Source organism: Camelus dromedarius, chromosome 4, assembly GCF_036321535.1.
Source record: "Camelus dromedarius isolate mCamDro1 chromosome 4, mCamDro1.pat, whole genome shotgun sequence".
Taxonomy (NCBI): Eukaryota; Metazoa; Chordata; class Mammalia; order Artiodactyla; family Camelidae; genus Camelus; species Camelus dromedarius.
The window spans coordinates 46,334,975-46,347,814 of record NC_087439.1 but is presented as its reverse complement, the minus strand read 5'-3'; the positions used below and the strand labels follow the sequence as shown (position 1 = coordinate 46,347,814).

Below are 12,840 nucleotides of genomic sequence, written 5' to 3'. Positions count from 1 at the left end.
ATGGCCTGGGGCCTCCTGTTTATTATCTTGCACATAAACTCATTTAGGGGAAAAGGAGAGCAACGGTGGGTAGAGGGAACAGCTGCTATCTGTTAAGGCAAAAAGATGAAGACGACATATCTATGTAACCATTTGAATGATTTTGCTGTTTTTAGAATCTAGAACCCTTGTTGGGAGTGGGGGTTGTCTGAGAGGTGGGGTAAGAAGAGTCTCCACCAGTCACGTAGATTGCACTTTAGAGGATGGTTGGCCAGGGAGAGCCATTGCTGAGTTTGCGACAACCAGCCCTAGTCTGTATTGCCTGGGTGCTCACTCAGAGAGGGACTGTCTTCTGGGAGCCTGTGCCTCTGGGTCCCTGAAGGTCATGGCTCTACCCAGGCCAGTCCCCTCTGACTGATGAGGCCTCTCCTCTCTGCCCTTCCCTGCCCCATTCCCACCCATCTGGCCAGGGCCAGTATTCCTTTCTAATCCTACTCACCAATCATATCAAGAAAACTTTACTCTGCAGCACCCAGGCAAAACATGCTCCACAAATTCAACTGATATATTTAGCAGATTAAACTTGACATTATCATTAAGACAAAACACGCACAAAAAAGATAACTCGATATAAAGCTAAGTAAACAAATCAAGACAGTATGGTACTGGCAGAAGGACAGACACAGATCATTAGAGTCCAGAAATACATCTTGACATTTATGGTCAACTAATTTTCAACAAAGGGGCCAAGGCAACTCAACAGGGAAAGGCTAGTCTTTGAAACAGTCCTGGGAAAATTGAATAGCCAAATGTAAAAAAGATTGATTTAGAAATTTCCTCACATCATGCACAAAAATTACCTTAAAATGGATTACAGACCTCAAAACAAGAGACTGGGGATGGGATGGGGACTGACTGCAAATGGACATGAGGCAATCTTTTTATGGTGACAGAAATATTCTAGAACAGGTCTGTGGTGATGGCTGCAAAATTAGCCAAATGTACTAAAAATATGGAACTATACAATGGATGAATTTTGTGGTATGGAAATTATACCTCAATAAAGTTGCTTTTATTAAGCTTCTACTAAGTGACAAACTATTAAGCAAGTATCTATTTAAATTTTTTTTTAAATACTAATAGTAAGGCACAACTCATCAAATGTTAGTTTTTCCAAGTCTGCCTCTTCCTGAACTGCTTTAGAAAAAAGAACCATGTTGCTAATATCAATTTAAAATAAAATTTAGTGAGTGAACGCTTAAATAACTTGTATGCCCCAGAATTTTAGGGAAAAACACATCAAAGGTAAAAAGAATTACAGTTGAGAAAAATCTGAAAAAAATCATACCACATTCCTATCTGAAATTTTCACAGAAATTGAAAAATCATGCCAAAAAAACTGTTTCGCTTTAACTAAGCTGTTATAGACTAACAGTATTTTGTTGGCAGGTTAATATAATGGGCCAAGTCATCACTCAATCTTTAAGTACTTTAATAAAAGTGTCAGCATGAAAATGAACTTAATATGGTAACACCCAATAATTTGTGACATCCTTCAATTCCTTTGTTTCTATGCTACAAAGATAAGCAATACATTTAAAAGATGAAATTTGCTTGGATATAAATCTATAGTGATATGTAGGCTCAAAATTTGAATTTTTTCCAAGTTAAATACATCATCTATCAACATAAAAACTCTTCTATCATTTAAAAAAAACTCTTCATATTATAAAAAATTTAGATAATACTCTAAAAAGCCATGTAACATGTCAGTACTACAAGGGACATTTAAGGGACAGACATAATTACTTAATATACTACTGATAGACTAATAATACTGACATCTATTCTAGCCCAAGATCAATTTCTATTGCCAAATGCAACTCTCTTCATAATTCTGGAAGAAACATACCATTTTCTATATACAAGGTCATACAACTGAGATGTATTCAAATGCTACATATTTTATCCAACCAACATACTCAAAAGGAAGATGGCACATGATATAAAGAATTGTCTTCAGTATTTTACTTTGAGTGTTAAAGAAAATGTGTGGCAATTACACCACACTTATCTATCCTGTAACACAGGCCACGGATGGTTAAGTTTTACTGACTATGTGTCAAGTAAGCAAAAGTCCATCTCAATATAAAGAATACCCCAGAATGCAATGGGAAATCCAGAGCCTACTAAAGACCCAAAAAGTTTTAAAAATATACAAAATAATGGAGCTACAGGCAAATAAAACGACCAAAGAGTGGGAAATTCTATACTTTTCTTTTTAAAAGGACTAGGTAAGGAAATCTAGGAGAAATATCTTAATGAGAACAGCTGATAAGGCATTTTTAGTAAATTATAATGCTAAGAAATGTTAACACTGGAAATAAAGGCCAATACCCAGTTTTCAAATTCAGAAGTCCTTTAGCATGTTTAGTGTTTCCTTTAGAAACTTCAGAATAAAGGCTACAGTTATCAATGACTCTTCACTGAGATTTAAGAAATAAAATTCTTTATCTGCTATTTGGTGCTAAGTATCAAGGACTTTATTGGCTGGAGTAGACAGAAAAAAGTGGTTAAGAGACTTCACAGAAACAACCCCCGCTGGCACATTACCCACTAGAGAAGACAAAGACTACTTATGTGAACTCTGAGTCTCCAGATTAAAATCTCCAAAAAAGTCCCTTCATGTAGCACCAAGCCCAAGCTCTATAAGTAAACAGATGCTAAACAAGTTTCAGCTTAGCTAAAAAGAATTGTTACCATTTGTATTATATTTCTATAATTTTACAATCACTAAGCTAGTGAAGGGGTCACTTAAACAGTGTATAACTTTTGATATAAACTAACTTTAGTAATTACTTCTTTATCTCCCAAGATTCCAAATTATTTATCAGTAGCAGTTGAAAGTCAGTTGAAAAGATAAATCAACTTTCTAAACAACTTTAAAAACAACGTGCCTTCCCTCCAGTTTATTAGTCTACAGGATCAATTCAAAATCTGTTTTGGAGTAACTTTAATTTTATTTACATTGGACAAGCAAAACCACTACATTACATGAAAAAGGAAGAAACTAACAATTTGCCTACTAGCCTATATTCTTGTTAGTCCCACATCCGTATATATACGCACATACACATATATACACAACTCTTTCAGTGTCTAAACAAATCGGTAAAATTCCAAAATAGCATTTAAAGACAAGTTAACATTTTAGTGTGTGTTAAGTACTGCAGTGTTAAAAAACAAAAATGTATGCAAACTCTTACAGAATTAGCAAAATATTGAATTTGGATGTGAATATCTGGTATAGTATTTTTCATGGAGGAAAAAAAAAGGTGACTTTCAGTTTAATCAGCAAGTCTATGAGTAAAAAATCTGAAACAGTGCTACTCATGGGAAAGAAAATAATGGTAACATAATGATAGCGTAAACGTTCCTTGAGCCACTTTGTTCTTTGGTAGTTCACGTATTTGCATACTATCATCTGTAACTCCATCAAATCTCACCTTTCCGTTTAAAGAGTAGAGTTTCTTTCCTTCTCCTAAGGATCCTATTCATAATACTACTTATATGGCTAACTCATACTGAAAGATGTTTCTAAAACAAATAGGCCTATATTTCACCTTTTAAACTACTGTTAATGGGGGACAGCGGGTAAAGCTCAGCGGTAGAGCATGTGCTTGGCATGCACGAGGTCCTGGGTTCAACCCCCACTGCCTCTGTTCAGGGAAAATAAAATATATTTTAAAATAAATAAATAAATAAATAAACCACTGTTATGAAGGTATGCATTTTAAGGAATATAAAACACACACTTTAAGAAATGCATATTCTATTCAGGAACTACTTACTTTGCTTCCCCCACCCCCTTACTAAGGTTTAGAATATTCTGCCCCTACTTAAAAATTAGAGCATGGTCTCTGAGCAATGCAACTGTTTGCCAAATAAACTGAGTAAGTCATACCACATTTGTAACATACTTGTGCCTAACCAAAGTTTCCCAATATATATTCAGTTCATTATTTTCAATTTGTTCAATTAATAAGTACTTTATACTTAGAGAGGCAGTCCAATCCCACAAAGGCTTATGATTTAAAATGTAACCGTAAGCCATCTTTAAACAGTTCCATAAAGACTCCAGGAGAGTGTTGCCTTTTAAAATAGGATAGTTATAGGAGGTGGGCGGTACAGTTCAGTGGTAAAATGTGTGCTTGGCATACACGAGGTCCTGGGTTCAATCCCCATTGCATTGGTTAAGGGAAAAAAAATAATAAATAAAAATAAAATAGTTATTTCTGACAAAACCAAATTAGTAAATGAGAGTTTTTTTTAGAAAGCCTCCTTCAGTAACAAATCAAACTTTACATACCTGTAATATCAAGAACAGAAGGAGATGCAATGTAGTATCTATGAACTGTTTCAAGAAGTTGAGCACCATGGCCTTGACCTTGAAATGGAGTCAATATCAGCATCTGACTACAGTAGAGAAATTATATTAATATCACAACATGATCAATTTACAAACTGCAAATCACTACGAAGTTTGTGTGATTTTTTTCAATCAACCTTCAAGAAATCCAAAAATTATTGAGCTACTCAAAATTGTAAACATTTAATCGTCCACACTGTTTCAAAAGGAACAATGAAATAAATCAGTACACAGCCAATGAACAGTGGTGATTTTTTAAAAACAAATCAACACTATTATAGCAAGTATTGGAAACTTCAGCAGTTCCTTCTTCTGAAATAAAAGACAAGGCACGTGTTATACTGCCAATTACCTTACACGTGGCCGGGTTTTGTCTGGGTACACATAGTAATTATAGACTGTCATGTAGCCTACGGTCGCAAAGAGTGTAGCTCCATCCTTATTATACTTCTCAAATCTGCAGATAAAACAGAAAGCCAAGCAGGTCAATTACAGTCGCGCTCCCATGCAGTGTCCATTTTCTTTTCCATTCTCTGACTGAATTTTCAGTGTCAGCAAGCTACTCTGTGAGGGCCCAATGGGTACACCTGCTATGTTCTGAATATACAATTCACTTAATTGGTGTGCAGCAACTTGGATAAATCAGACCTCTTTACATCACTTCAGTGCACTTGCCTATTATAAAGATGAATAGGTGGCAAGTAAAAGAAAACACAGGCAAAGCTCATTTTACTGTTTAAGCCTACATTCAGGGCCCTAACGGACAACAGCATTTAATTCAGCTCTATTCTCAAGGTCTCCCAAAGCATAATGAAGGAAAACTCAAGCTTCATAAACAATAGTTTTTCTTTCCTGGGAAAAATATCATTATACTGTCCCAATAATTGGGCCGCCACAATTAAAATGCTGCTTTGTGGAGGTAATAAGGTCTACTGTTGCTTTAGAACTGTACTTACACTAGAAAGTAGTGCCATCTTTCATCATCCACGTCAATAAAGCTAGCAGTTTCAATAAACCACATCAAAAAGGTCTGAAGCCTTTCATGATATTCTCGAAAGCCTCTACATGTCATGTCAGCCTAGGGAAAAAGCCAAGAAAAGTCAGGTGAAACTCATCACAGAGGTAAGTGAAAGTCTGCAGAACACAAAACTATCCTGTGGGAAAATGTTTAGAAGTCTCAGATTAAGATGTGTACACAGACGCACATACAAAACAGATCTTTGTTTTTAATGCTGACAAAGACTTGTTTCCTGCAGTTAGAATAAATCACTGAAAGTAACAAAACAGAATACAGGTTTCAGGCAAATGAGGTACTTCCACCCAGGAAATAGTCAGATTTATCTTTACCTTATATATTTGAAAGGTAAAGTTTTCTCCTCCTGTTGGACTGAGAACAGAGTATGTATGGAGTAAGGTTCCAAATGGCTTGAAATCAACTTCTTTTTCCAGCAATGAAAGAAAATCACTTGTGTTTGTGCAAAATCCAGGCGGGATGATTTGTCTAATTTTGCCCTCGACATCATCTGCCTAAGGAATGGAGAGATTAAAAGACATAAAATATAATAAACTTGACTTTTAGTTGAATATGCTTAGTTTCTTTGAAATGGGCATAATCCACAAACTTCAGTTCACTGTGAAACTAAAGATGCAAACACATGTTGAACTGGGATAGAATGAGTTTTGCATGTACGAGATACTGCCACCAGAATGTAAGATGAACCCAAGTTTAACATAGAAATAAAAAAGAGAAAGTGGGTAGCCTGGAATCAACTGCAAGAATGAGGGCAATTCTACAGAAATTTCTAACATCGTGTAGAAAATGCTAACTATATCCCTTCAGGACAATTTGAACTGGCCAAAACAAAAGGCTGCTTATTATTTCACATGTGCCAAGGAGCGTATATTATCCAAGACATGAAAGAATCACCAGCAGTAGTGCAATGAGACTAGAGTCTGACCAAATGAATAGCAACCTCACTAAGCAAGGAGACAGGTCATAACTGCCTCATATACCAAACTCAAAATTAAGATAATTTAAAAAATATACCCACTTAGGAAATACATAAATTATATGAACGGATATATTATCCACTCATCCTATAATGTGACACAATTTTTATAGAGTTGGATTTCTGACAGTAAAAAGAGACAAGCCTGGACAACAAAATTAAACTCAGAGATTAAAATTACCCTTGTTAAACAACCTCTATGAATGTTAAACTATCAGCTGAGCAGACTTCATAATCCTTTTCAAAACCCCAAAAGACCACTTGATTGAATACATTTACTACTTCTCTTTAACCATGAATATTTGATGAAGTCTTACAATAAAGTATTACTGCTTCTCACCAGGCAATAAAACTTAATGAATTGGTCTCAACTTAACAAAACCTTATCCCTCAATACAGTCCCTAAAAGCCTGACATTACATTCAACAAAATGAGCTTGCATTCTATTCAAACTTTTTCCTGAACAATGAGGCCAGGTTTTTACTTAATGGAGTTTGCCGTGAGTTCAGCTGTAATGTTTGTATTGTATCTATTTCCACAAGGACTGACACAAGAACACTTTGTGTTAACTTACTAAGCAGCTCTTTCATACCGTTTACATGCATGATGGGTATTAGTTCTAAACCAAGACCCTTGCTACTTAGCATTCAAAACAGGGAAATTAAGATGCTTAGGACAAAATACACTACAAAAGGCTAATACAACATGCTACTAATTCCTGTCCTTTCAACCATCTTTTAACCAAGTAGAAGCAATGCACCTGCAGATGAATAGCACTTTATTACCATTCAGTTACATTTTAGGATAGAGAACCAAGGATCGAGTTTATCACAAACAAGTTTTATTTTCAATGCTCTGGTACCACCAACATTTATATATAACTTGTTTATAGCTATAAAGAAAAAAGGGCTATTATTTAAAAATATAGCTCTTTAACATTTTGCCCAACAGCTTATTTCTAATATGTTCACTAGTCCTTAAAATCTACTCACCCTCAAGATCAAATAAACTGCATTTGATAGGACTAATTTTGCTTATTTTTAAAGTACTATTTGATAAATATTATTCTTTGAAACTGCTGTCTAATGTGAAGACCATCTTAAGCACATTTTATAGAATCTGTACAATTTTAATAATTACAAGAGGAAAGTGTAACCTAAGGGATAATTTTAATAGGTCTGTTGGGTGGCAATTAAAATCCAAAGTAGCGATGGGTAAAGCAGTATTAATTCAAATTTTAAAAAGTCAAGAAACACTGCTTTTAAATAAAAAGGTTTATAATCTATCAGTTTAAAAGAAAACACTTCGAAACATGTATAGTTTATATAATTTTAACTTCTAAATTTTTCCCTATGTTCTGTCTTCTCAACAAGGCATTGCAAAGCATGATCAAATAACTTCATATATCAGAAATCGAATGTACTTCAAAGATTTCTTAGAAACTCTAAGTTTCAAGCAGCAACTATAGTTGAAGACAGAGGAGCCCAAAAATCTGAGCTCAAAGTTTAGAGAGTTAATGTTTAACTTTCAGCCTTCAAAGGATCCCTATTTATTGTAATAAATATCTTCAGATAAATATTTTGCTCTGGGCAAATTTACACATTAAGAATTTTCACAGGGGCATAAAAGGTCAAGTTTAAAAACAAGGAATCTGTAATATATATAATATATTCAAGAAAATGTATATCTGATATATTACATAAAATACATAACATAAAACCAAACAGCTCTTCAAACAGAATTCAAAACTTTGCATCACTAAAGGAAAAATGTCTGCAATTCTCTATAAATGGATTCTGTCCTAAAGGGGGGAAAAAATCCTGTAACTATCATGCCTTAGAGATCCATACTCTTTTCTAAAAGAATAAATACATTTTAGTTCAGTTAAACATTCTTTTTTCATATTGGATTACTGGCCAGATAATAGAATTATCACTAGAGAAAACTCCCACATAATCACTTTTAATTGAATGTAGAATTAAAGATTAACTGAAACCTTTTAGTTCCAGTGCTTGTGGCTGAAAGTTTAGATGCTATTTCTGAAGATCATGGAAGAATTCACTATCTTTAAGAATATCCTAAACTTTAATTAAAATTACATAAAAATATACTTACAGAAAGGATAAGAAATTAAGCTAAATAGATTAAGAATCGAGAATACAACCTGACAAATTTAATTAATAAAGACATGCCTTACAAATGTTTTCCTAACACCTGGCAATATCTTTTTAATAAGAAAGCATAAAAGTAACTCTTCTGTTTCTCTGTTCTCTCAGGTGACTCAAGACAAAATGTTTTAGATTGCATACTCTCTCACTATGGTCATTTCAGCTTCCAGTGTTCTATTCTTTGTCACACATGAGATGTTTCCATGAACCAATTTTTGCTTTTCCTCATCACTGCATAAAGCAATGTGCCTGAGACTAACTGGCAGTCTGCTATGATACAAACACGTTTACACTTGTATTTGTGTTTATACACATTTGGAAACCAAATTACCTCTTTAGTGTTTTTTCCTAAACTGCAGCATTTGTCTAATAAATTTGTCTGTGATGAGTTATTTCTGAAACAGCAATTTTAAAGGCATGTTAAATAGGTAATACGTGCTATCCTTTACTTGGCTAAAATGGCAGAGGCTTAATATTAACTCTAATTCTAAGAATACCTAACACATGCTACAAAAACAAGCAAAAACAATCCATATCTACATAATTTGCTCAGTCTTACACTCTCTGACAGTATTTAAGCTGTAGAAATTTCAGTACTGTTAGAGAAATTAAGTAGAGAAAAAGTGTGAATGTTTCCACTACTGGAAAAACAAAAGTCATATTTATACATATTAATGTTAATTTATACTGCATGAGTGTTTTACAACCTAAACTCACAAACGAAAGTTCACAATAAAAACCTATATAATTTTAAAGCTTTTTATGACATTTCATAAAAAATAATTATTCATTAAGAACACTGTCATGCTTATCAAAAAAGAATATAGTGGAATACACTAAAATATTAGTCTACCAAAGAGTATTTTTTTTCATTTCCTCAAGATTAAATTTTTTACAAGTGAACAGGATTTTTCTATTTAAAAAAACCTAAGGAATCCAGAGAATTTTAAAAATATGCTCTCATCTACTCTCAAATTCAATCCATATTAATGATAAAGATAAAATGGATGACTGAAATTCAAGATAATAAAAACCTTATCCATGTATTTCAACTTTCTCCAACAAATCTTTCCCTAAAAGGCTAGCAAATTATCAAGACTGAACAATCTTAGTTACATACCCTTCCACTAAAAAGCAATGAAACTACTTCAAGAAAGGGCAAGAAGTACTGATAAAAGCAAAGATCAGGGACAACCATAAGATGAACAAACCATCACTGTCTGAATAATGAAGTTTATTGTATTGCAAAATTCAAAATAATTATATTGCTATTAAAGATGATGGTCAGTGGAGATGTTTTACAGGCATCTTAATTGTGACTAAAAAATTTTAGGTGCCACTGAAGAGCTTGCAAGAGAATGGATGATGAAAGATTAATATGGGGGATGGTATATAGCTCAGTGGTAAAGTGCATACCTAGCATGCACGAGGTCCTGGTTTCAATCCCCAGTAACTCCATTTAAAATAAATAAACCTAACTACCCACTCCCCCTCAAAAAACAACCAAAAGATTAATACAATGGCAAAATTCTAATAAATAAATAAGTTTTAGGCAGATTTGCTCTGGTTTCTGACCATTTAAAAGGGTATATTTTTCATGTACAAAAATGATGCTACATAGTATAGTCTGCAAAAACTCAATCATGATATAACACAGTCTCAAACCTAATACATTTAAAACAAAAATCTTGTTTTCTCCCCACTTAAATCAACTTCTCCAATCTTCCCTAACTCAGTCAGTAGTACCACTATTGCTTAAGCAAAGGGATTCTCCTTGGTCCTCTTTCCCTCATCAATCACACTTAATTCAACTGCAGATGCTAGTGGCTCTACCTCCAAAACACATCTTCAACCAGGCAACTAAATGCAGTGTTGCCTATAAAACTGCAATGTTCGGTCTCCCCTTTCACTCTTCTGCCCTACAGTGTGTTCTTGCATAGCAGCCAGAACCATCTTTTAAAAATATAAACCCTATCATATAACCCCCACCTACTTAAAACCTCTAAAGGCTACAAGTATTCCTAACTCCACATAACCTAGTTTTGCCAACCCCCATCAACCATCTCCTACCCTTCTCCCCATCACCACAATGATTTAACAACAGTGATCTTTCTGGACTACAAAAATGCCAGGTGTTTTCATTTCAGGGCTTCTGCATATGTTGATCCCTTTACTAACCGAACTCTTCCCTCAGGGTATTACATGGCTGGCTCCTCTTCATTCAGAAACTAGCAAAATGTTTCTTCATACACTATCTGAATTTAATTTGTTTACTTACTATTTGTTTATTGACTGCTCCTCTTGGCTAGAATGTAAGCTTCATGAGAGCAGTGACTTTGCTTTGTTTGCCACTATATCCCAGGCATGAAGAACATGGAAGCCATTGTGGAATGAACACTCTGCAAACTGAGATAGAAGAGACAAGTCCGCACCCCCCACGTCCACTACCCATTCTTTTTTTTTTTTTTTTAATAAGGGGAAAAAGAGGTCTTAGCTTGAGCATGTAATTTAAATAAATTATCTTCGATCATGATGCTAACAAATAATCCTACAAAAGGAATTATAAAAGATTGATTCCTTACTCCTAACACAGTACTTCTAAATAGAGAAACCTGGTTTCCAAGAATGGGACAATTAGAAGTCAATACAAATACATAACTATTTTCACTATGCATCATATTTGAAAGATTTATCAATAACTAAGTCAACAGTCCCTTTGGAAGATATCAATTCAGCACTACCAGCTGGAACTTAAAAACACCGAAACCCTCTAACAGTGACTTTTATATAACACAAGAAAAAAATACCACTGCATTTTTAAAAAGACTACCTAGTTGGGCTTGAAAATTTAATAATCTAGTAAGAAATACTGATTATAAAAAAACTCCATTTTAGTAAGTCTGTGTTAAGTGCTAGTTTATCTAAGATTAAATCTTTTCAAGCATCAAATCACCACAACTAGTGTTATTCACAATCCCTGTTATATCTGCAAATTTTCAAGTTTCCAAGGGACACAAACTACTGAATAAAACAAATATTAAGTTACACATTATATATCTGACAAGCTTAGTCATCTCAAATAGGGCTGGGAAATGGGAACAAAAAAAGTAAATGCTCAAAATATTTCTGGCACTGAAGCTGATAATGGATATAAGAGACTACTTCAGACCTCTTTCATGTTATAGCTGATTCATGTTACAGTTCCATTAAGCTTATTGTTTGTTTTTTAATTGAAGTATAGTCAGTTACAATATGTCAGTTTCTGGTGTACAGCATAATGTCCCAGTCATGTACATACATACATATATTTGTTTTCATATCCTTTTTCATTAAAGGTTCTTACAAGATACTGAATATAGTTCCCTGTGCTATACAGAAGAAATCTGTTTTATGTATTTTTATATATAGTGGTTAACATGTGCAAATCTGAAACTCCCAAATTTATTCCTTCCCACTCCCTTTCCTCCAGTAACCATAAGCTTGTTTACTATGTTTGTGAGTCTGTTTCTCTTGTAGATGAGTTCATTAGTATCTTCTTTTTTCTATTCTTTCTTTTTTAGATTCCACATATGAGTTATATGGTATTTTTCTTTCTCTTTCTGGCTTCTTTCACTCAAAATGATGATCTCCATGTCCATCCATGTTGCTACAAATGGCATGATTTTATTCTTTTTTATTGCTGAGTAGTATTCCATTTTAGAAATATACCACAACTTCCTTATTCAGTCATCCGTTGATGGACATTTAGGTTGCTTCCATGTCTTGGCTATTACATAGTGCTGCTATGAACACTGGGGTGTGTGTATCTTTTTGAATTAGAGTTTTCTCCAGATATATGCCCATGAGTGAGATTGCTGAATCATAGGGTACGTCTGTTTTTAGGCTTTTGAGGAGTCTCCATACTGTTTTCCATAATGGCTACATTAAACTACATGCCCACCAGCAGTGTAGGAGGTTCCCTTTTCTGCACACCCTCTCCAGCATTTATCATTTGTGGACTTTTGAATGACGGCCATTCTGACTGGTGTGAAGTGATAACCTCACTGTAGTTTTGATTTGCATTTCTCTGATAATTAGCAACACTGAGCACTTTTTAATGTGCCTATTGACCATTTGTATGTCTTCATTGGAGAATTGCTTGTTTAGGTCTTCTGCCCATTTTTGGAATGGGTTTTTTTTCTTATTAAGTTATATGAGCTGTTTATATATTCTGGAAATAAAGCCCTTATAATTCTCATCTTTTGCAAATATTTTC

The 12,840-nt window shown here is 34.2% G+C and overlaps 1 protein-coding gene across 4 annotated transcripts in view; it reads right to left on the bottom strand.

Moving 5' to 3' along the window:
- HAT1 (histone acetyltransferase 1) overlaps positions 1 to 12,840 on the bottom strand; it is a 48,458-nt gene that overhangs the window by 14,949 nt on the left and 20,669 nt on the right. For 3 of the 4 annotated variants that reach the window (XM_064484911.1, XM_064484910.1, XM_031451651.2), the window contains 5 exons: positions 5,756 to 5,935; positions 5,365 to 5,486; positions 4,761 to 4,865; positions 4,349 to 4,455; positions 3,603 to 3,698 (listed from right to left, as the gene is read on the bottom strand). In XM_064484911.1, the coding sequence (XP_064340981.1) occupies positions 3,603 to 3,698; positions 4,349 to 4,455; positions 4,761 to 4,865; positions 5,365 to 5,486; positions 5,756 to 5,935 (610 nt within the window). The remainder of the gene's footprint in view (positions 1 to 3,602; positions 3,699 to 4,348; positions 4,456 to 4,760; positions 4,866 to 5,364; positions 5,487 to 5,755; positions 5,936 to 12,840) is intronic. The other variant, XM_010982516.3, reaches the window with a different exon arrangement.